At 41.5% G+C, this 20,995-nt stretch overlaps 1 protein-coding gene and 1 pseudogene across 4 annotated transcripts; both read left to right on the top strand.

Annotated features, from left to right (window-relative positions):
- The first annotated feature begins 395 nt into the window (after positions 1-395).
- On the top strand, positions 396-6,724 carry LOC117440180 (uncharacterized; annotated as a pseudogene).
- Positions 6,725-15,352: 8,628 nt separating this feature from the next.
- Positions 15,353-20,865, top strand: LOC117439500 (uncharacterized). 4 transcript variants are annotated; one of them, XM_071202000.1, is made up of 21 exons: positions 15,353-15,470; positions 15,548-15,618; positions 15,702-15,797; positions 15,882-16,006; positions 16,416-16,559; positions 16,639-16,719; positions 16,807-16,971; positions 17,298-17,394; positions 17,477-17,694; positions 17,776-17,932; positions 18,208-18,416; positions 18,497-18,614; positions 18,742-18,941; positions 19,010-19,124; positions 19,207-19,376; positions 19,449-19,546; positions 19,627-19,757; positions 19,932-20,121; positions 20,205-20,346; positions 20,431-20,515; positions 20,622-20,865. In XM_071202000.1, exons 1-21 carry the CDS (start codon positions 15,451-15,453, stop codon positions 20,690-20,692), a joined length of 2,703 nt encoding a protein of 900 aa, XP_071058101.1. In that variant the 5' UTR covers positions 15,353-15,450; the 3' UTR covers positions 20,693-20,865. The 4 variants fall into 4 exon arrangements, with proteins under 4 accessions (XP_071058101.1, XP_071058100.1, XP_033931295.1 ...); XM_071201999.1 differs by having other exon boundaries at positions 20,431-20,539; XM_034075404.2 differs by having other exon boundaries at positions 20,431-20,551.
- The last annotated feature ends 130 nt before the right edge of the window (positions 20,866-20,995 follow it).

The raw sequence follows: 20,995 nt of genomic DNA, 5'->3' as shown, positions 1-20,995 counted from the left end.
TGTTCAAAACAAATAAGTAAATTAACTTAATGCTCATGCCAAATACTTACTAATCTCTAAACTGGTAGCTGATTAACAGATTTAGCTGTTCTCACTCATTTATAACTTCATCCGACTGCTTTGGCCATGCTTCAGTATTATTACTTCAGCTTCTTTTTTAATGAAAGATATTTCTATACCCTCCCCACTCAGTCAGCCATTCTGCTTCCTCAATGCCCTAAATGTTGGGATTCCCTTCACACTAGATTACACAGGCCTGCTCAATCACTTCATCAGGCAGTAATGTGTTCCACCTGTGTGTGGTTATATCTGCTGAGCAGGACCCTCCCTCATCCTCAACAACTTCATTTAAAAAGTGCAAAAACCAGGGACCTTCACCTCTCCCAACTCTTGCCATGGGTTGTTTAGCTGGATTGGGGTTTGTAGTTTTATGTATATATTTTAAATTAAGGTTATTTTTCTTTATACATTTAAAACATATTCAATCTTTTTCAGGTGGTTCATTCTCCTTGTAGCAGTTGTTAACATTGAGCACAAATAAGCCCCCAATAAGTACGTTTTTGGTCATTTTGTGATATTTTTCAACCACACTTGTGTGCTGCTATCTAATATAAATGTTTAATCCCAGAGATAAACTCTAAATGCCTTGGAAACTTGCTGCGTGTGGATTGTCAGTCGACTTGGAGGAAGTTTTTCTTGAAGTGTCCGCTGTCATAAGTAATGTGAAATTTCAAGTATATTGCTTTTTCTTAACTTAATCTAACTTTTAATCAAACTTTTCTTGTTTGTTTCCTCAGATACACTCTTCAATTATCCTCACGCCAAGTTTATTTCTAAGTGTGGCTTCACCATCAAGAAAGACCACCTGGGAAACGCTGTGATTTATGCCATCCGTCCAAAACTGTTTTGCTCAAAATGTGGTAAAAAACGACCTGAATGCTAGTTTTGTGACGCAGCACCCTAATGTTTCTTTGAGTGGGCAATTGATTTTGAGACTTGTTTCCATGTGTTTTTAGGACGATAAAGCATTCACAACAAAACTAGGTCTGCGGCTACAATCTGACAATGTGGTAGACAAGTTCTTATTCTGGTGGAAGAAACTTGCTACTTCTCTTCCTGGGCCTCCCGGGAAATTATCTGTAAACCCAACTACATGGAGGCAGTGAACGCAGCAATGGCCTGTTCCCGTCTAGATGATTAGTGGCCTGATGCCTCGGTATGAGTGTCAGGCCGGTACATTTCATGTCACTGCAGAGATTGATTATCACTTATGGAGTGGCCTCATTTCTAGGTGTCTGTGAAAAAAGGCAGCTCCAAATGATTATAACCTGCCTGCATACCCCTACTCGGATCCCCCGAAAAGCGGCTGAGGTAAAGATTGGCTAATTTTGCCTTTTTTTCTTCTTTTTCTTATTCTAGAAACATCTTGTATGTAATTCTTGATATTTGCCTCACAGCAGCCCATGGACGCAGGCTCCAGAATCGCCACAGTGGTGTTCCTCACTCCTGAGGAGAGGGTCATGCAGGTGGACGAAGCCCAGCGAAATGGTTATGGGATCTCAAGCACTCCTACAGGCTGGTTCTGCGAAGCCCAAATCCTTCACCTGAACATACACCAAGGATGTAAGTGGACTGCAGTTCACTGAGATTCAAACAACTCTCACTTGATATCTTTCCCCTCAGGCAGACTTGTTAAATCACTTGCAGCCCATTAGGTACTTGCTTACACTTACAAACCATAGATACAATAATGTAATCAGATGGATTACTTTGTCTGGAAATATAGTTGGCACTCTTAAATCAGTGAGTTCTTATTTATAACCCCCCATATTTTTAGGAGGACATTATTATGTTACACAGTATGCATTTACATCCACATGCTGTGTAATCTCCCCCCACAGGTAGCAGGTGTGCCGATGACTGTGCTCAGCACCTCGATTATATTTGAGAAGACGAAGCTGACGACTCAAGTTTATGCAGGAGCTGCTTGTCCTCAAGCTCAGGGTAATGTAAAGAGACTCACTGATGTCATGTCTTCTAGTGTTTTTCACTGGGAATTTGGGGCACTTTTTACAGTCAGGAATTAAAAAAAACATCTGCCACTATTATTTCTGATTCCAGCATTTTTTAAATATCAAACTTTTCAAAAAATGTAGCCAAAAATATCTTCCCCACAGAATTGTTATCTAGGAAGAAGTGCTTTATTTATTTAAATGACACTTTAAGGATGTGTTACTGTATGTCGCTGCTAAATTCATAATTTGAATTCTCTTTTTTCAGATTGTTTAAATAAATACGACGGATTAACCATTTGTCTAAATGTTTTGAGGATTTCACTATTTCGGAAAACGTTATAGCCCTTTCCTTAAAACTTTCCATGTTAGACCCTAAGTGCTGTATATATATTTTTTGGTGTACAGGTGGGGTTTTTCTTTACTGAAACCTCAATCCGCTGGTTCCTGCCGAGGCGCATTGCCCCTCTGATTTGCCCGAAAACACTTCAGACTGTTGGAGGTGAACATGGGCGTCAATGGGAGGAAGCTCGAAGCTTCAGAGATATCGGCCAGAAGCCTATTCCCTGACTCTCGATGACCTTTACGTCATTGTTGAAATTCCTATTGGGGCTGCTGGTTGCCAGATCAAGGTTAGATAAAACAATTTAGTCCATAAATTGACGAGGTCGTTTTAGTCATGCAGCTAGTCAAAAAAAAAAAATCTGAAATGCTACAAAAGGGCAAAATGTAGATGTTTATATTTCTTGGATCTAAAGAATTTCTCAACAGTGGAGAAATCGGCGTAGTTAAATGGTACATTAAGTTATTTTAGACTTTAGAGACAGTTTAACAAGCATTCACACTTTGTTGTTTCATGGATGATAACGCTACTGAAATCCTGTGGTATGTACAAAACAAATGTAAACGGATCGTTTGAGTATGTTTGACTGTTGCATCATCTAGTGCTTCATTGCCAGACAAATGTCCCTTTTTCTTTTAATCTGTAGATGATAATGTTATTCAGGAAAGGCCTTACTCAGGATGTTTGTTTATGCAGAGTCATGTCCAGGATGGTCAGTACTTCACCTCTTATATGAATGAGCTGATGCTCGAGTTGCTCTGGACTGAAGACGACACTAATGAGGACACGAGATACAAAGTCTTCCTCCCCGTCGAGACCCCCCTGCATCTTCAACCTCCACAAGTCATTGACGGTGAGTCATATTATCTTGGTACTCATGCTACTTTTTTTACATAAATTGCAACCTGCCTTAATTTCTTAATTTTTGACCTACAGCCACGTTCCCAAGGAGATGATTTTAGTAAGGCGTTGATTGGGCCGGTGGCTTTGATGTAATGCTAAAGAACATCAGGTCCCCCTATGAGGTTTTGTCCTTGGCCGACTGCTTTGCCAGAGGCTTTAAAGTCTTTGACAACATGTCCCCTAACGGTTTGCTCCAAGGTCTATACTGTTGACGTGCCCTTCACGGACCGTGTCGTAGGACAAATGGTGAGCCTTACACTCAACGTGGGAAATGCGTTTCTTTTTTCTTTTGTCAGCTAATAACTATCTGTTTCTCCCAACAGAAAGAAATGGGGGTTACAATTTACACCCTTTATCTGACCTTTGGCTTCCTGGTCCTGCCAAAGCATGCTCCATTTACTGCCACTGCTTATCTGAGAGCTAAACTGGAAGACATAGGTCTGTACCCATGGATAAGAGGAATTCATAACAAAACGAGCACAGTTGTTTCAAAGTATTTCCCTCCCTCTGCAGCTCCTCCCTCTGCAGCTCCTCCCTTTGCAGCTCCTCCCTTTGCAGCTCCTCCCTCTGTAGCTCCTCCCTCTATCTCAGGTAGCTGTGATGATAAGAATTTCTTTGTCCTCGTGAAATACGGGACCAAAGGATTCAACTTTCAGACCATAATGGGAAAACGAATGCTGAACGAGAGCCTGGCTCAGCAGTACGGCATCATGGGGAACGACACACATTTCAGTTTGATTGTACCATCTTCTGCAGCTGATGCTACGGTCGAGGTATGACTCTTAACCAAAGTTTTAAATGTGCAGGGATTTGGCAACATTTGTCAAGATGATAGTCCTCTATAAATCATAATGTATTGTTTCTGAAAACTTCTCAGGCTGTTGCGTCGTCATCCATCAAGAGCAGACTGGATGTGACTCTGAGATATCCGAAGACCAACAAAACTATCCAAGACTTCTCCTTGGCTTGCAACTTCGTCACAAAGCTAATTGGTTTGTTAAAGAGAATACGTTTTCTTATGTAGGCTTGAATCTCCAATGCATACAAATGTCTGATCGTCTTTTTCAGAGTGTTTCCCTAATGGGACCATCACGGCTATGGCTATAACCCTGGAGTCTGTTCCCAGTCTGAACCCCCGACGGCTCACCCTCAGAGACCCCGCCTGTGGCCCCACATACAGCAACGACCAGTACGCTTATTTTGTCTTCACTGCAAACTCCTGTGGGACGACCAGAAAGGTAAAGCATTCTGCTGAACAGCTTGCTGATTGCGGTAGAATTAAAACTGAGAAACGACTTCTTTCAATTTGTCTTTTCTTAGTTTTTGCCCAATATGATGCTGTATGAGAATGAAATCTCCATCACAGATGAACTTGAATTGGGAAAGCTGTCACAGTCGAAGGAGCCGGAGTTTGAGTGAGTATCTCGAGACTTAGAATCACCAAGCTGAAGGTTGGATGATTAATCTATTATCAAAGCTGTTCTTTGAAAAATGACATGGAAGATTAATTAACAAAGTGCTTCCGGTTTTGTAAATGTAAGCTTTTTAATGCTTTCGGTTTGTCTTGACAAGATAAACTTCAGGTCATTGGGTTTTAGACTTTTGGTCAGAAAAGAAAAATTCTCATCTTGGACATTATTCACAGTTGCATGTTTTTGGAGCAAAACGGTTAAAGGCGGCCTATTTTCAGTTACAAAAACCATATTTGTAACTCGATGGGAAAACTTCAAAAAAATACATTTCAAAAATGTGTTATTTGTAGCCGTACACATTCATGTTCACCATTATGTAAACTGACAGTCTGACGCCAACTTTAAAACAAATGCAGAGACTTTGTAGGCTAACCACGTCACAAAACTTAGAACTTTAAAAACTCTTAAATGGTATTTTCCTTATTGGAAGTCAACTGGTATGCCATAAAGCCTTCTATGGTGCAATCCCAGATGTTACCGGTGGGTAAGAATTTAACAGTTCTAAGTGTCCCCCCTTAAGAGTTTTCTTCTTTCAGGCTTAAGGTGTTGTGTTACTATGACATCAACACAAACCAGGCTATGGGCTTCAACAGCCGACCTCGCAGGAGTGAACCGTACGCTGATGATGCACAAGGCGAGATGCAGGTTGAAATGAGAGTTGCTTTGGGTAAAGAAAATTCTTCAGGCCTTGTGTGTTTTTATTTCTTTTTCTCGCATGCTTGCCAAGGATTAGATTTATTTTTGAAGTCTTTGAAGTCCTCCCAAAGCTAGAAACTGGGGGAAATAAGAGTTCTATCATGTCAACACGTTGAAAAAGCTTAATGCAAAGAGACAGGATAACACTTTCTATCAAAATGCAGGATTTTGGGCAACTTGGAGACAGTTCATATGAATCTAGTTACTTTAAGTAATTGGAATGTTTTTTTTTTTCATAAAGTTATTCTTTAAACCAATGAACTGAGTTGGCACCTGGGATGTTGACTACATCCAAGTTAAACTCTTCTGCATTATGTACCTTAATATTTCTATTCCTGTCTGAATCCTTAATAATTCGGGCCAACATGTTCTGCTTCACTTCAGACGACTCCTACAGTGCGTTTCACCGCGTAGAGGACGATCCCAATACAACAGCCGCTGTATTTAGAGGTGGAACTGATGGGATCTTACAACCCTAAAGTATATCTTGAGCTGGCGCACTGCTGGGCGACGCTGGAGGAGGACAAGATGTCCCTCCCTCAATGGGACCTCATTGTTAACGGGTAACTTGTATATATATTTTTTTTTTCTTGTCCCAATGAACTGTTTGGCAAACTGTACAAAAGGGATGGTTTAAAAATCATAGGGTGCTAATGTTGCAGACTGTAGGACATCTTTACCCAAATAAAATATATATTTTTTCTCCATCGGTTGTGCAAACTCAAGGGACCCGCACCCAGTGATCTTCCACTCTGTTTTGCCTAAGGGCAGAGTTCATTATCCTTCCAACTTCAAGCGGTTTGAGGTCCCTATGTTTGCCTTTTCTGAAGACAAGGATAACTTGAACCGCCAGGTACTATCAGTCATAAGAATAAATGGTCTTGTTTTTTATTTGTTGATGTTCAGATTTTGGAAAACAAAAGTACGCTGTCCATAACAACCCTTAAATCTGTTCATATCTTGTAGGTCTTTGTCCACTGTGAGGTGGTCATCTGTGATGTTAGAAATCCAGTGGATGTGCAGTGTTCAGACTAGGACAACACGATGAAGGGTATGCTCTCATACATGCTGATTTCATTATCCAGTAATGTACAATAAGGTTTACACGTGTTGGCTCAAATTATCAAATGTGAAGATGGCTTTTGAATAAAGTGGCTAAGATATATATATATTTTCTTTTTTCTCCCACAGGTCAAAAACTTGCCGTTTCAGATGACCCTGGTTTCAAAAGCGTGACTTCGGGACCAATCATTATAATGCGCTCCTAAACAAAGTCCTAATAAAATATTTAAAAATAATTCACACTTATAGTATTTACTTGGGAATATTGGAGATTTTTTTCATCTATAGTTGTGTTTTCTATGGTTATTGGGAGGTCCAAACTGATTCTCCATTCCAAATCACATATATTTAAATGTAGTATGTACTGCTTTTTTGGATTTCCAGTGAAGAAGAAGTCGTCTTGCCAATAACGAAGTAAATGCCAGAATATCAAATTGCCCCGAGTTGTATCTGTTGTAATCTTCTGGGCACCCAAATATGGCAATATGGGGACAGACTTTCACAGTGAGTATTTTTGAGATATCCTCAAAACTTCTGCCAAAAGGAAAACACTAATAGGCAGGAGAATAATATATGGGATAGGTTGCAGGGATAGGCTTGACATTTGTCACAGATGTCAATAACAGTGGGATATATTTGTGACAATCGTGCCTTTGAGAAATGAACCCTGTACAGCACCTTCAACTGTATGAAAGTGAGACGAGCACAGGATGAACTCGTATGAATCCTGTTAAGAGCAGTGTCCCACCAGTGATCACCCAAGCTCACACCTAGCTCATCCTCCCAGGCAGCCTTGATTTTAGTGGTATGTGTGTGAGCTGTCATCGGTCAGATGTTTGTTATATATTTTTGAAATAAGTGACTTTTGAAGGGGATCGGAACAAAGAAACTCATCCCATATTTGATTAGGGGGTAGAGAGGGAAAGGATGGAAACAGGGATATGGTACAGTGTCTAATTTGGAAATAATGAACAACTACGAAAGGTATTATCCTTATAAAGCTCTCTAAAAGTCCTCAGGCCCTTCTCATGCCATACAGAGAAAGTGGGGTCAGCTAAGGCAGGTCGGAATAAATGGTTTCCCAATAAGGGAGCTAAAGTGGATGCAGAAGTAAACTTAAAATGCCTCCTAAATTGGTAGTAGTAGTAGATTTACTTATGGGTGCCTTTCCATTCCATAAAAAGCCAGAAATAGCCTGATCAAGAGTCTTAAAAAAATGTTAACGTAGCAATAGGGGAAGACATTGGAAAATAAATAGGTACTTATATTTGTAACAGGCAACAACTTCAAGTTTTGTTCCTTGCGTAGTTACAATATCAAAAACAGGCTCTGGTCAACCTGATCTCACCAGAATGCGTGACTCCACCACGACTCTAGTGATGTTATGTATTGCGCCGAGGCTTCGGGGCGTGTGTCGAGTAATCCCCGAAGCTTTTTGTGAAGCACGTACCGAGGCTTGTATCGTTTTGGGCCAGTGACGTCACCGATGACAAACGAAGCCTCGCTGCCTGTCGATATAACGTGACTGCTTCAGGAAGCGATTCAGATCGGTTGAACCGTTGAACCACAACGCTCATAATACCCATGGATGTATACTAAGAACCATATTACCCCTCCTGTACCCGGGCCCGGTGACACGATGGAATCAAGAGAGCTCAGACCCTCACTCATATAGAGGTCGGAACATGTCATAAGTAGGCTATAAACAGATACAAGCATAAATAAATGTATGAATAAAAACATCAATAAATACAGGAATACATATGTTGCAGTGTTTTCAGGGAGCTTTACTGTAGTGTGTGTGCTGTGGCTCAGCTGGAAAGCAGTTGACTCACGACCGCAGGGTTCCTGGTTCAACGACTGAACAATACGTATTTTTTGTTGTTTATAAAAGCTACAGCTAAATGAGATAATGTAGTTAATAAATGTATTCTTTGATATGGTTTAGCCTTTCTCAGGCTACAACATGATTAAGTTTACGAATATTATTAAGGAATATAAATCCCTCTTTGCAATGTTTACCAGCCTCCTTAGGATTTTCAATCACAATCATTAAACTGTAATAAATACAATATTGTTAACGTGAAAATATGATTTAATGTTCGTTGTTTAGAGTTATTCTAAGGCTTTACTCATTGGGAACTCGGTATGAGATAGAGCACACTGTTGAGATGTCCAATCTGCCTGTTGTACACACTTTGACCAACAGGGGGGTTTGTGTTCAAATGAAGACCATGATGAAGCTTCATGAGATGAACCCTTTTGCGAACCAATTGGCTGGAAAGCTTCAAAGCTTCATCTCGCCATCACTACACGACTCCTTAACACCACAATGCGTGGTGGAGTCACGAACTTTGTTACATGTACGTGTTGGCACCACGCAAACAACCCCTATGTAAAGTGCATGAGGCTCCTTTGTCGTGGTGCACACACGCATTTCTATAACGTCCCGCAGTGAGCTTTTATTCTATAAAACGTTTTTTTAAATCTACTTTATAGCTTGTAGTAACTCACGGGAGGCTTCTTTTATTTTATTTGTATTCATAATAATTTTAATTTTTCGTCAGAATGTAAAAATTACATTAGTTACAAATTTGTGTTCTCAAAAAACAGTGCATTGTGTGTAATGCCACTGTGATTTTTATTAAATTAGTTAGTTTTTAAGGAAGGCCAGAGCTTCAGCTGTGTCAAATAGATTGTTCACTTTAGTTAACTTTATTTAAAAGATAATGATCATGTCCCCTGTATCGTATTACGAGCGTCCATTCCCAGTGGATAACGGAGAATCTTACACCCGGAAGTAAGTATTCTCCTTACTGTCGATTGATTTTACAGTGATATCTGCACTACTCATCGACTAAAAAACACCAGATTATCCTTGTTAATTACACAACATTGATTGGTTTGAATTGTGTACAATGCTTTTGTATTTTCCTCCTTCAATTCGGAGAAACAAAGATTTTTTCGGAGTTTTTGGATGGCAGAAGACACTACACTACCCAGAATCCTCAGCTATCGTTTGGGACTACACCATGAAAAAAAAAAGTTTCGTAAAAGAGAAAATCATACTTTATTCAGCAGTGCTTGCTTTACTCTTTGAAAGTCATCACATGAATGCATTGTAATAAATGGTTTGGCTGCATTAAATATTACACATCTGTCGTAGTTCTTTATTTATCTACAGAGATCGGGCTCAGAATAGACCGGAAACTATTCTTTTACCGTTCTGTTTTAATTTCACAATAAAGTTAGTAGTCATATTTTGTTTTGATATTATTGTTTTTTATTAACTACTAGACCACTGGGTCATGTTAAGACCATCTTTTCTGTGTTGCTATGGATTTTTTCCATCGCTTTTGTGTTACAAATATCAAAACAATAACAAAATAATATTCGTCGTAAACTAAACCGGAAACAGCAGTATATTTTATTTTGTTAACACTGTAAACTTTACAGCTTTTTAACCCAAACCACCTACTGGTTAAAGCACGTTATTGCACGTTTAGAGTAATTGCACTGCAGGAAGATTGTGTTGCTTTTTAATGACTGTTTAAAATGCCTTTTTCTTAATGTCTTTCATTTTTGTAAAGCACTTTTGAACGTATTATATTTTATGAAAACATCTAAATATTAAGAGTACATACAAAATAGTGGGAAAGTAGAAGGTCAATGATATAAATATAGAATAGAAAATATCAAGAAGATACTCAAATGATATCTAGAATAAAACAGTTTAGTGGCTGATAGGATGATGTGCTAACTAATAAGGCTTTAATTAAACATTAAAGAATACTTTAGGTTAAGGTCTTCTTTTAAATAAGAAAAAAGCTTTGGGGTATCTATCTACAGATAAATATTAAGCCTGACAAAGTCTAAATTGCATGGTTTGTTTTGAAACTTGACAATCAACTTTCCTGCAATGTTAACTATGTTGAAGCACTTATTTTAACTGATATTATACACATTAATTATAATCTTATGTATGTAGATAGTATACAAAATGTTCAGAATACGACATTGTAATGGTGGAAGTATACACCCATATTGATAGATGTCTTGTAATGCACTGTTGAGGAACCTGTGATCCTAGTTTTTCATTCATTGCATAACTACACTGTTGTGTATATCATATGATATGTCAATAAACCTTAGAACATCTTGAAATCTTGAAAGGAATGTGCAAAATAGCAATTGTATACAGTCTTTAATTAACTATTAGAGAATAACGAATAATGAATATGCTTTAAAAGGATCTGCAGATAAATATTTAGTCTTCTCAAGCACCAACTATCAAATATCTCGCCTGATTGTTGGCGCTTGACAATCACCTTCACTGAATTTCACTCAGGTGTAACTAAAGTCTGATTTAAGGGTTATTTATATTTCACATCATTAATCCAAATCTGTAAAGTAACTAAAATAAATGTAGTGGAGTAAAAATACCAGGTTAACCTTAAAGAAAGCCCTCAGGATTATAAAAGACCCCCATCACCCTAGCCACAAACTGTTCTGTCTGCCGTCTGGCAGGCGGTACCGCAGCATCTGGACTAAAACCACCAGACACAGAGACAGCTTCATCCCACAGGCTATACGATTATTAAACACCTGAACTTAGAAACAACATCCATAACATTCATCTGGCTGCTACTTAGAAATTATTTATCTAATATATCATATTCCAATCACTTGTTCTTGTTATTTTTGGGACGGGTGGCGCAGTGCTCTGTACATCCGATCATCAGATCAAGGGGGAGTGCTGGGGAACTCCAGTTCGAAACCCGCTCCTGCGGCCGTTGTGTCTTGGGCAAGACACTTCACCCGGATTTGCTCCTGTGGGTATTGTCCACAGTACATGTATAATACCAATGTATACTTGTAAAAGCACCTCGATGACCTCGAGGCGTGAAGATGGACGGTGTGGCGCAGTGTGCTGTGCAATGATCATCAGATCAAGGGGTGAAACCCGCCGCTGCTGCGTCTGTAAAGCCGGTGTGTCCTTGGGCAAGACACTTCACCTGAACTTGCTCCTGTGGGTATTGTCCACAGTTTCTGACCATTGCCATGTACCATGTATGATATATGTGTAATGTGTGTATATGTAAAGCGCTTTGAGTCATTGAAGAAGCGCTATAATAAATGTAAGGAATTATTATTATTACTTCTATATAGACTCTTATTGCACTATTTCACTATTTTTTCTGTGTAGGCATATCTGTTTTATTGCGTAGCACTGTTGGAGGAGCCTGTGACCTAAGGGGGGGGTAGGACACGTTCCTGTTTTGAATAGTGTGCCGTCGATGGGTTTCATTCCATTTCAAAAAATCCTTTTTGACGCTCTGTGTACATTTAGCACACTGCCACTCCAACATCCAATCACAGAGGTTGAGGACTGATCACGGGTTTGTCAAGCTAAGCACATGGTGTAGTCCCAAATGATAGCTGAGGATTCTGGGTAGTGTAGTGTCTTCGGCCATCCTAAAACTCCGAAAAAACATTTGTTTCTCCGAATCGAAGGGGGAAAATACAAAAGCATTGCACACAATTCAAACCAATCAATGTTGTGTAATTAACAAGGATAATCTGGTGTTTTTTAGTCGATGAGTAGTGCAGATATCACTGTAAAATCAATCGACAGTAAGGAGAATACTTACTTCCGGGGTTACAATTCTCCGTTATCCAATGGATGCTCGTAATACAATAGAGGGGACATGATCATTATCTTTTAAATAACGTTAACTAAAGGGAACAATCTATTTGACACGGCTGAAGCTCTGGCCTTCCTTAAAAACTAACTAATTTAATAAAAATCACAGTTGTATTACACACAATGCAGTTTTTTAAGAACAACAATTCGTAACTAATGTAATTTTTACATTCTGCCGAAAAATTTTTTTTTTATTATGAATACAAATTAAATAAAAGAAGCCTCCCGTGAGTTACTACAAGCTATAAAGTAGATTTAAAAAAACATTTTATAGAATAAGAGCTCACTGCGGGACGTTGTAGAAATGTGTGTGTGCCCCACGACAAAGGAGCCTCATTCACTTTACATAGGGGTTGTAGAATTTAAATCTCAGATCTGACCACGTGAAACTGTCACTGCGTCCAGTTTCTGTCTGGGCTCCATTTAAATCCGCACCCCTCTGCGTTGTCGCCCATCAGCTGTAGAGAGTTAACTAACTAGAGGGGCGTGGCACCTTAGCTGTGAGAACTCAGCAATCAGGCGTCCATTTAGGCAGCTGTTTCTTGAGCGTCAGCGGCAGCCGAAGACAGCCGAAGACATTGGAGTCACGAGGGTGGCAAATAGGAGGCAAATCCTACTCTAATTTGAGCTAAGTATCACTGGTGTCTTATTCTTATTTTTCTTTTGTTTAGCTTTCTAGCCCCTCATGCTATAATCATGTGTATTTTCTCCATTCCTGTTCATGTGTCTTCTCGCAATTATCACTGGCCCCGTGTATCTCCTAATCGCTATAACCGGCCCGCTCTCGTCTATCCCACGTGCTCCACTGAGATACAGCACCTAGTTTCAGGCGGCCTGTGGAACTGCCAGTCAGCTGTTCCTAAGGCTGACTTCATCTCTGGCTACGCCTCCCTGCAGTCTCTGGATTTCCTTGCTCTCACTGAGACGTGGATTACTCCATCCAACACATCCACCCCAGCAGCTCTCTCCATACTCTAGGGATCAGGTGGAACACTGGTTGGACATTTACTACCGGCCGCGGTCTGCCTAGTGCCAGGGTAGTTGTGTCCATATAACCGACCGCAATGCATAGCGGGAAGTCGGTTATATAGACATTAACAAAATAAGTGTTTAACGGTGATTTAAACTAGTTTATGCGGGGAAAAGAGTGCTCAAAATCGGATTAAACAGGACATTTCATCCACACCTCACGACTCCCATTAAAAGTGATTGAAATGTACAGCACTCTGTACATTTCAATCACATTTGACTACCCGACCAGGGTGACTTTCTTCCCCAGGAATTAGTGTCTTAAAGCTGGCTAAGATTACTTTAAATGCATGGTGCACATGGCTCTATTACCCATGAATTAGTGTGTGAAAGCTGGGTAACTTTGCTGTGAATTTAAGGGAGATATGGCCCTTTCAAACAGGGAGATGTACAGGCCTTTATTACCCACGAATTAGTGTCTGAAAGCTGGCTAACATTACTTTAAATGCATGGTGCACATGGCTCTATTACCCAGCAATCAGTGTGTCAAAGATGGGTAACTTTGCTGTGAATTTAAGGGAGATATGGCCATTTCATCCACACCTCACGACTCCCATTAAAAGTGATTGAAATGTACAGCACTCTGTACATTTCAATCACATTTGACGACCTGTGTAGAGTGGCTTTCTTACCCATTAGGTACACCGACAAAGGCACCTCTTCGGGGCCGCTCCAAGACCCCCAAAACACGGACTGAGGAGCTCCAGGATCCAGTGACTGGTCCCTCTTCGGGACATGTCTTGGTAGGGAGTCTTGGTAGGGAGCCGGGCTGTGCTCCTCTCCAGAGCTCTCCTCTCTGCTGCTGTCGATGCCGCCGCCGCTGCTTGCAGTGACTCTGTGAAGAGCAACCGAATGTCCGCAGCCTCCTTCAAAGAAGGATTATTCGCGTAAAATTTGTCCGCAGTTGCAGTGTTGTGACACATGAAATCACTCACTCTTTGGCGGTTGCCTTTGTCTTGAAACCTCTTCGCATTATCGGCGTGGACTGTGCGGAGGTCGGTGAAGTTAATGGGACCGTGGAGCCCCACATCAGCCCATGCCAACCTCAGGGAGTAGGCAAGCTTCCTGAACGGGTTCTTCCCCTCTGTGTATAGAAAGTAACGGCTCTGGGTGCAGGTCAGCGTACCCTTAATTTCCAGCCACCTCTTCATCCATCCAAATTCTTCTACGGTGAGGTACAGCTGCGCTTCCCCGAACGCGTTGGCCGTCTTGTGGTTGCTTACCTGTTATGACAGAGTTAGAGAGTGTCAATACAATGTCAATCATGCATATAACTGCCGGAATAAATGCATTGATTAATAGCACTCACATGAACCAGGTAGCCGAAGGCAGTGCCAGTTGTATCCGCCTTTCGGACCTCGGCGTTGGTCATGTTGGAGTAGACCCCCGGACGGTGGCCGTAAATGCAGCTCCAATGAAGAGTCATATACCCATAGAGCAGGGTACGGGTTGCGGTAGTCGGATTGCAGGCCATCACATCCAGGAGCTGAGGGATGCGAGTGGTGGTCGAAGTCAAGCATGTCATTAGGTCGTTGTGGCTCGGCAGACCTTCCATCTTGTCACGCTTCACTTGCATCTGGTGGATAAGTACTTTTCTCTTCAGGGACTTCAGGATGGCAACTACTTCCCGTTTGATTAAAATCATGTCGGTTTGGCTGAGCCTGCTCCCCTTGCACGGTGTGTCGGCCATGTACTTGAGAAAGTGTGATATATTCTTGATGTAGAAGTCGGAGGTCGTGACCTGAAGGCTTGACTTCATCAGGCTCCGGGACCACAGGCGTATCCTCTTGAGATCCCTCAAAAAGAGCCAGTCAGACAGGCGATTGAAACCGTGTGCCATGAAACTGAGGAACGATAATAAACTAGGCATACATCAGCTCACCCTGTGTGTGTGTGTGTGTGTGTGTGTGTGTGTGTGTGTGTGTGTGTGTGTGTGTGTGTGTGTGTGTGTGTGTGTGTGTGTGTGTGTGTGTGTGTGTGTGTGTGTGTGTGTGTGTGTGTGTGTGTGTGTGTGTGTGTGTGTGTGTGTGTGTGTGTGTGGAGAGAATCCTTAACAAGCCTCACCTGTGCTTTGTCATTAAGTGGAATATAAAGCAGCTGCTGATGTCTCAGTTAATCATCCAGACACCTTCCTTTTAGACTTGTGTTTTTGTTGGAAGGTGTGCTGGACATTGCCAAGCTCTGATACTGACTGTATTCTTTTTGGTTTGACTGCTTACAAACTGCAACATGCTGAGGCTTGGGAGCATGTAAGTTACTTTTCTTGTAGATTTCTTTCTATGTGTGTACTTAATTGTCTCTAAATGATTTGTTTTATGTGTTCAAGTTTGTTATGGATGGCTGCAGCTATCATCTTGTGTCAAGCCAGGCCTAATGTGAAGCTAAATTCGCAGTCAAGTAAGCTTCAATTCTCATGAAGTCATTTTACACGGCATATTAAGTCGGTTTACATTCTCCTCACAAACCTTTTCTTTTAACAGGCAGTGGGTTAAGGTCTGACTGTGCCGCAAATGTAATGAGACTGTCGTTGGACAAGGCTTTAGCAGTGGGAAACCAGCTTGAGGTGGAGGCGATCAGTAAGTATTAACTGCTAATAATGCAGCTGATTGGTTCATCACTGAGGAAAGGGGTCCCTGACAAAGCTTATTTTCTCCCCTCAGATGGCACCAAGCACATTTTGTTAACACCTAGCATGGCTGCTCAGTGTGGATACAGCATGGAGTCTGACCCGTGGGGTAACACCAGAATCTACACCTCCCTGATGGGCTGCTTTGTGGACAACAAGGTTTGTTTTGAGCTAAAGTGGTTTAACAGCATTCAATGTAATTTTCTACCAAGTTTAGCTGTGCTAATTCTGTCTCAAGTGACTGAATTAATGGCTCAACAAACACATGGTTGCTCCCATTTTTGTCTTTCCCTGAATTTATTTGCAACCCCTTACCGTTAAAAGACCCAAAGTACATTTCCCTTTTTGTTTGGTACATCCCTAAAATATTAGCACTGCTCCACTCAAAACTGTATTCCTCTATTAATCTACTAGGTACTTTCTTGACTTGTTTGTTACATACACAAATATCCATTTAGACTTAAAATGTGTCCCTGAAGGCAAGGATATTACATTTTAAATGACAAAGAAGCTGGAACCAAATAATATTGGAGTTTCACTTAATTTAGTTTTTTTTATATATTTATAGGATGATGCTACATTTAACGTTGGCTTGAGACTTCAGATGTACGGCGAGAATCCATCAGACGTGGTCAGTCATGATGTGTCTCAGACTTGCAGCTACACTCGCTGGGCCTCCAGGGAGATCCTCTGCGACAGGAACTACATGGAAGTAGGTCATCTTTATATTGATGAGTCCACCATCTTGTGTGTATGGAAACGAATTTTAAAACCACCAATTTCTGTTTTAGGTTTCGCACCACATGGCTAACCGTGATGCTAAGGGTCAGACTCGGGATGGTAAAGACGAGAAGCTCAACGCCAATCTTGAAGTATGTTGAATTAAACTGTTCAGGTACTACAGTTTAATTCCTCCCTACACCAATGAGGATTTAATTATTATTTGTTCTTTCCTGTAGGCCTCTGGTGCATCACAAGGTATCTGGAAGATGACGTTTTACACCCCAGAACCAGTGACCATGGTGTTGCAAGAGGCTGAACAAGCCGGCTACACTGCCAAAACTACCTCTAGTCGTCTGGTTATGCGAAGCCCATACAATACAGCAGAGACTTATTCAGAGGATGTAAGCAACACACTCCTATACAGTGTTTATTTCCTTTCCCTCCTTGTCAATTAGGGGCGGTGGTGGTGAAGTCGATAGGGACTTGGCTTGGGAACTGGAAGGTCACCAGTTCAAGTCCCGGAAAGACCAAGTGCTACCGAGGTGTCCCTGAGCAAGGCACCGTTCCCCACACTGCTCCCCGGGCGCCGTTCAAAATGGCAGCACACTGCTCCTAACACTAGGATGGGTCAAATGCAGAGAAATAATTTCCCCACGAGGGATTAATAAAAGTCCATCTTATCTTATCTTATCTTATCTTAATTATATTAAACCTCTCCTCTCTTTAGGTGGCTGGAGTCCCCATGGAAGTTTTCAGGGTGAGCGCCTACTACATGGCACCACAGGGTCTGAATGTAGTGAACTTGGCAGCTGCTTGTCCCAAAGGTGAGTCCTGAGCAACATATTGCCTTCACAGTAAGCTTAATTGTTGCAGTTAACCTCAACAGCTCCATTTTGTCATTAACAGGTGGCGTCCTCTTCACCGAGGATATGATCTCTTGGCACGTACCTCGCCGTGTGACTCCTCTGTTGGATGGCAGAATTACAGTCTCAGAAATGCACATGGGAATCAACGGGCAGAGGCTTGATAGATCTCAGATGGCCGCACGGGGGTACACACTGAGCACCACAGACTTCCACATCGTCGTCGAGATCCCAGTGGGCTCGCCTGATGGTTACTACAAGGTTGGGGAAATCTCTAGATTAGAAATGCAAGAGTCACTAGTGCATTTGCATGTTTTATTGAAATGTCATGAATTATTGCAGAGCCATGCCCCAGATTACCAGTACCACATCACCTACTTTGTGGAGCCCATGCTTGAGGTACTGTGGAGAGAAGATGACACCCAAGATGATACCAGATACAAGGTTTTGTTCCCCATCATGACTCCTCTGATGCCTCAATCTCCCCAAATCCAGGATGGTAAGTCACATTTTCTAGTAGGTATGAAAAAAAATGACATTTGAATTCGGGCTTGCTCGGATATATCCTGAAGACTGCTAAACCATGAAATAAAGTCTTCAGTTTTTACAAAATGGTGTGTTTGGATAGGATTTGAAGCCAAGTACAAAATCTACTTTTGCTTACAAAGGGCTTTTTTGTTTTTTTAATAAGCACTCAATCCAACTACTCAATTTTTCTCTATCAATGTTGTGGCTGGTTTAGAAGTTGTAAACCTGCCACTGTCTGTTCCTCAGACACTGTCCCAGAGACTCGGGTGTTCAGCGTTCTCTTGGGAACCTTCCTCCATGACGTTGAGCTGAGGAACATCACCTTCTCCACCGGGGTCCTCACTGTTGAGGAGAGCAATGCCAAAGGCTTCACAGTCCAAGAACACAGCTTGGCTAATGGCTCCAAGAGCTTCTCTCTTCAAGTGCCCTTTGATGCCGATGTTGTCTTAAAACATGTATGACATTATAGATTCAAAATATCACTTTGTACCAGCATAGTTTCAGTGTTGCTGAGCTTTTATTTCATTTGTTGCAGAATCCTGAGCGCATGGTTACATCCTACTTCCTCCCTCTGATCTTTGGGTTGATCGTCCTGCCTGAAGAAACTCCTTTTGCTCTCCCGGTCGACCTGCAGGCCTCTCTGCAGGATGTTGGTGAGATCATATTGAATTTGCTTTTGACAATATCTTCATGCAAATTGTGTTTTCTAAAATTAAATAAAACATATACAAGAGTAAAAGCTACCCAATCAAATGGATAATGCCTGTTTTGCTGCTCTAGTGTTACCCATCATTGCTGGCACCTGTGACCAGAACCAGTTTTACATCAGCGTGAAGTTCGGGAGTCACGGCTCTAATTTCAAGGCTATCGTTGGACCTCGAGAGCTGACGGCTGAGATGGCTGAAGACTACAATTTCTATGAGAACGGCACACACCTCAGCCTCATTCTGCCATACACTGCCAAGGACGCTGTTTTCGAGGTATGTCAAAACTACAAAATCCCACCATAGATCTTCTGCATTGGCTAACTTTACTTTCTTTTCCACAGCTGCTCACTGCAGAATCAGTCAAATCCAGAATTGACCTGCTTCTGTTGGATCGTGCAAACGACTGGGTGCTTGCTGATCTCTATCTGGCTTGCTACTTCCCCTTGAAAGCAACAGGTAAGATGGAACATGCAAGTATATTTGCTGCTTTAATTGATGGCTTTGTGTTGCTTTACACATTTCCTGCTTCTTCCTCCAGAGTGCCACCCCAATGGCACAATGACCGCTGTGGCTGTGAAGGTTGAATCGACTCGTAATCTGAAGCCAAGTCAGCTGACGCTAAAGGACCAGTCCTGCACACCACAGTTCAGCGACGATCGCGTTGCATATTTCTCCTTCAGTGTGGATACCTGTGGAACCACCAGAACGGTGAGTGTGAATCACATTTAAATTTCAAAAGGGTATTTTGTCAAATGTTAATGCGTTTTTGTTGTTTAATAGTTCTTTGACAACTACATGATGTATGAAAATGAGATCCGCTTGTCTTACAACAACGCCAAAGGAGCAGCCAACACATCACCAGTTGATCCTGATTACAGGTAAAATATTTGATTCTGTATAATTGGAGATGAACACCTTCAATGTATGCATTTATATATTTTATTTTTTCCCCTAATAGGCAAACCATTTCCTGCTTCTATGTGGTCAATGAGACTCAGACTGTTGCCTTCAGCGCTAAACCAAGAACCTATGAGCCCGCTGCAGAGATCGGCACCGGGGAGCTGATGGTGCAGATGAGGCTTTCCCAAAGCATGGTGGCATTTTACAACATCTTGTTCATGCATACAAAACACTCTTTGCAGGTCTCCCTTGAAAAAGAGATCTTTCATCTCAAGGGACCAATCTGATTAAATAAAGGTTTGAAATGAAATGAAACTGTAAATGTCCAGGCCTCCTTTCTCTAACGGGACTCTTCTCCTGCAGATCCATCCTACGAGCTCTTCTACCAAGCAGAGGATTATCCAGTGGTGAAATATCTGCAGCAGCCTCTGTATTTTGAGGTGGAGCTGATGCATTCTACCGACCCGCACTTGGAACTCATTGCTGAGAACTGTTGGGCAACCCTTTATGAAGATAGGACATCTCTGCCAAGCTGGGACATCATTGTGGACAGGTAATGTTGTGCAAAACTAACTACTAACTACTCATTTCATTTGTTAACTGCTGCTTTATTAACTTTTCGAATTCCTTTACTAGCTGTGAGAATCGCAATGACAGCTATGCAACCATTTTCCATCCCGTTGCGAGTGACTCCAGAGTTTTAGTCCCGTCCCACATCAAGCGCTTCTCTGTAAAGATGTTCACTCTCACTAAAGATGACGAGGTTCTGAAAGACCAGGTAAGTCTTGTAAATCCAAATCTGGAGTCTTTTGGCCACTGCTGCATGTAGCCACATGTAATAAATCATCCTGTCTGTCCACAGATGTATGTCCACTGTGATGCAGTGATTTGTGACACAAGCAGCCAGGCAGATGGTTCCTGCAGAGGCCAGTGTGTGCATCCTCCAGGTCAGAGCTACTCAAGACCTGCAGGTGTAAAAAAGGGCAAGTGACCGAGTCTGAACAAATGTAGTCGATCTGGATGTGCAGTTGGTAATCTTTACTTGTTTTGCAGAGCGAAGAAGCACCGACTCAACACGCCAAAGGCAGATCTCCTCTGGGGCAATTATTCTGGCGAACCTTTGAATATTTTCTACAAGTGTTTACATTGTCATTTGCACCTTATGTAATTGTATTCATTGTTTTGTTTGGGACCAGGGGAACAGTTTTATCAATGAATGTACTGTACTGCCTTTTATATTGATGGATGACAGTAACGTCTCGTGTATTTTGATAAAAATAAACAAAACAAAAAGCCACATTATTTATATAGTCGCTTTTATCAATGTATTGCATATTCTGTGGTCAATTTTAAGGGACATATTAATAAAAGCAGGTTCTGTGTCAACCAGTACCCTCATAATTTCAACAAAATGCAGAGAAGCATGA

The sequence above is a fragment of the Pseudochaenichthys georgianus genome, chromosome 24, assembly GCF_902827115.2.
Source record: "Pseudochaenichthys georgianus chromosome 24, fPseGeo1.2, whole genome shotgun sequence".
Lineage (NCBI taxonomy): Eukaryota > Metazoa > Chordata > Actinopteri > Perciformes > Channichthyidae > Pseudochaenichthys > Pseudochaenichthys georgianus.
The sequence above is the reverse complement of the archived record's forward strand: the minus strand, read 5'-3'. Positions and strand labels throughout refer to the sequence as shown.

Bases quoted from the DNA above. Each gene is read 5' to 3' on its own strand.
- LOC117439500 (XM_034075404.2), top strand. From the start codon at position 15,451: ATGCTGAGGCTTGGGAGCAT. The intron at 18,417-18,496 runs GTATGACATTAT...CATTTGTTGCAG, and splicing joins CCGATGTTGTCTTAAAACAT to AATCCTGAGCGCATGGTTAC. The intron at 20,347-20,430 runs GTAAGTCTTGTA...GTCTGTCCACAG, and splicing joins ACGAGGTTCTGAAAGACCAG to ATGTATGTCCACTGTGATGC.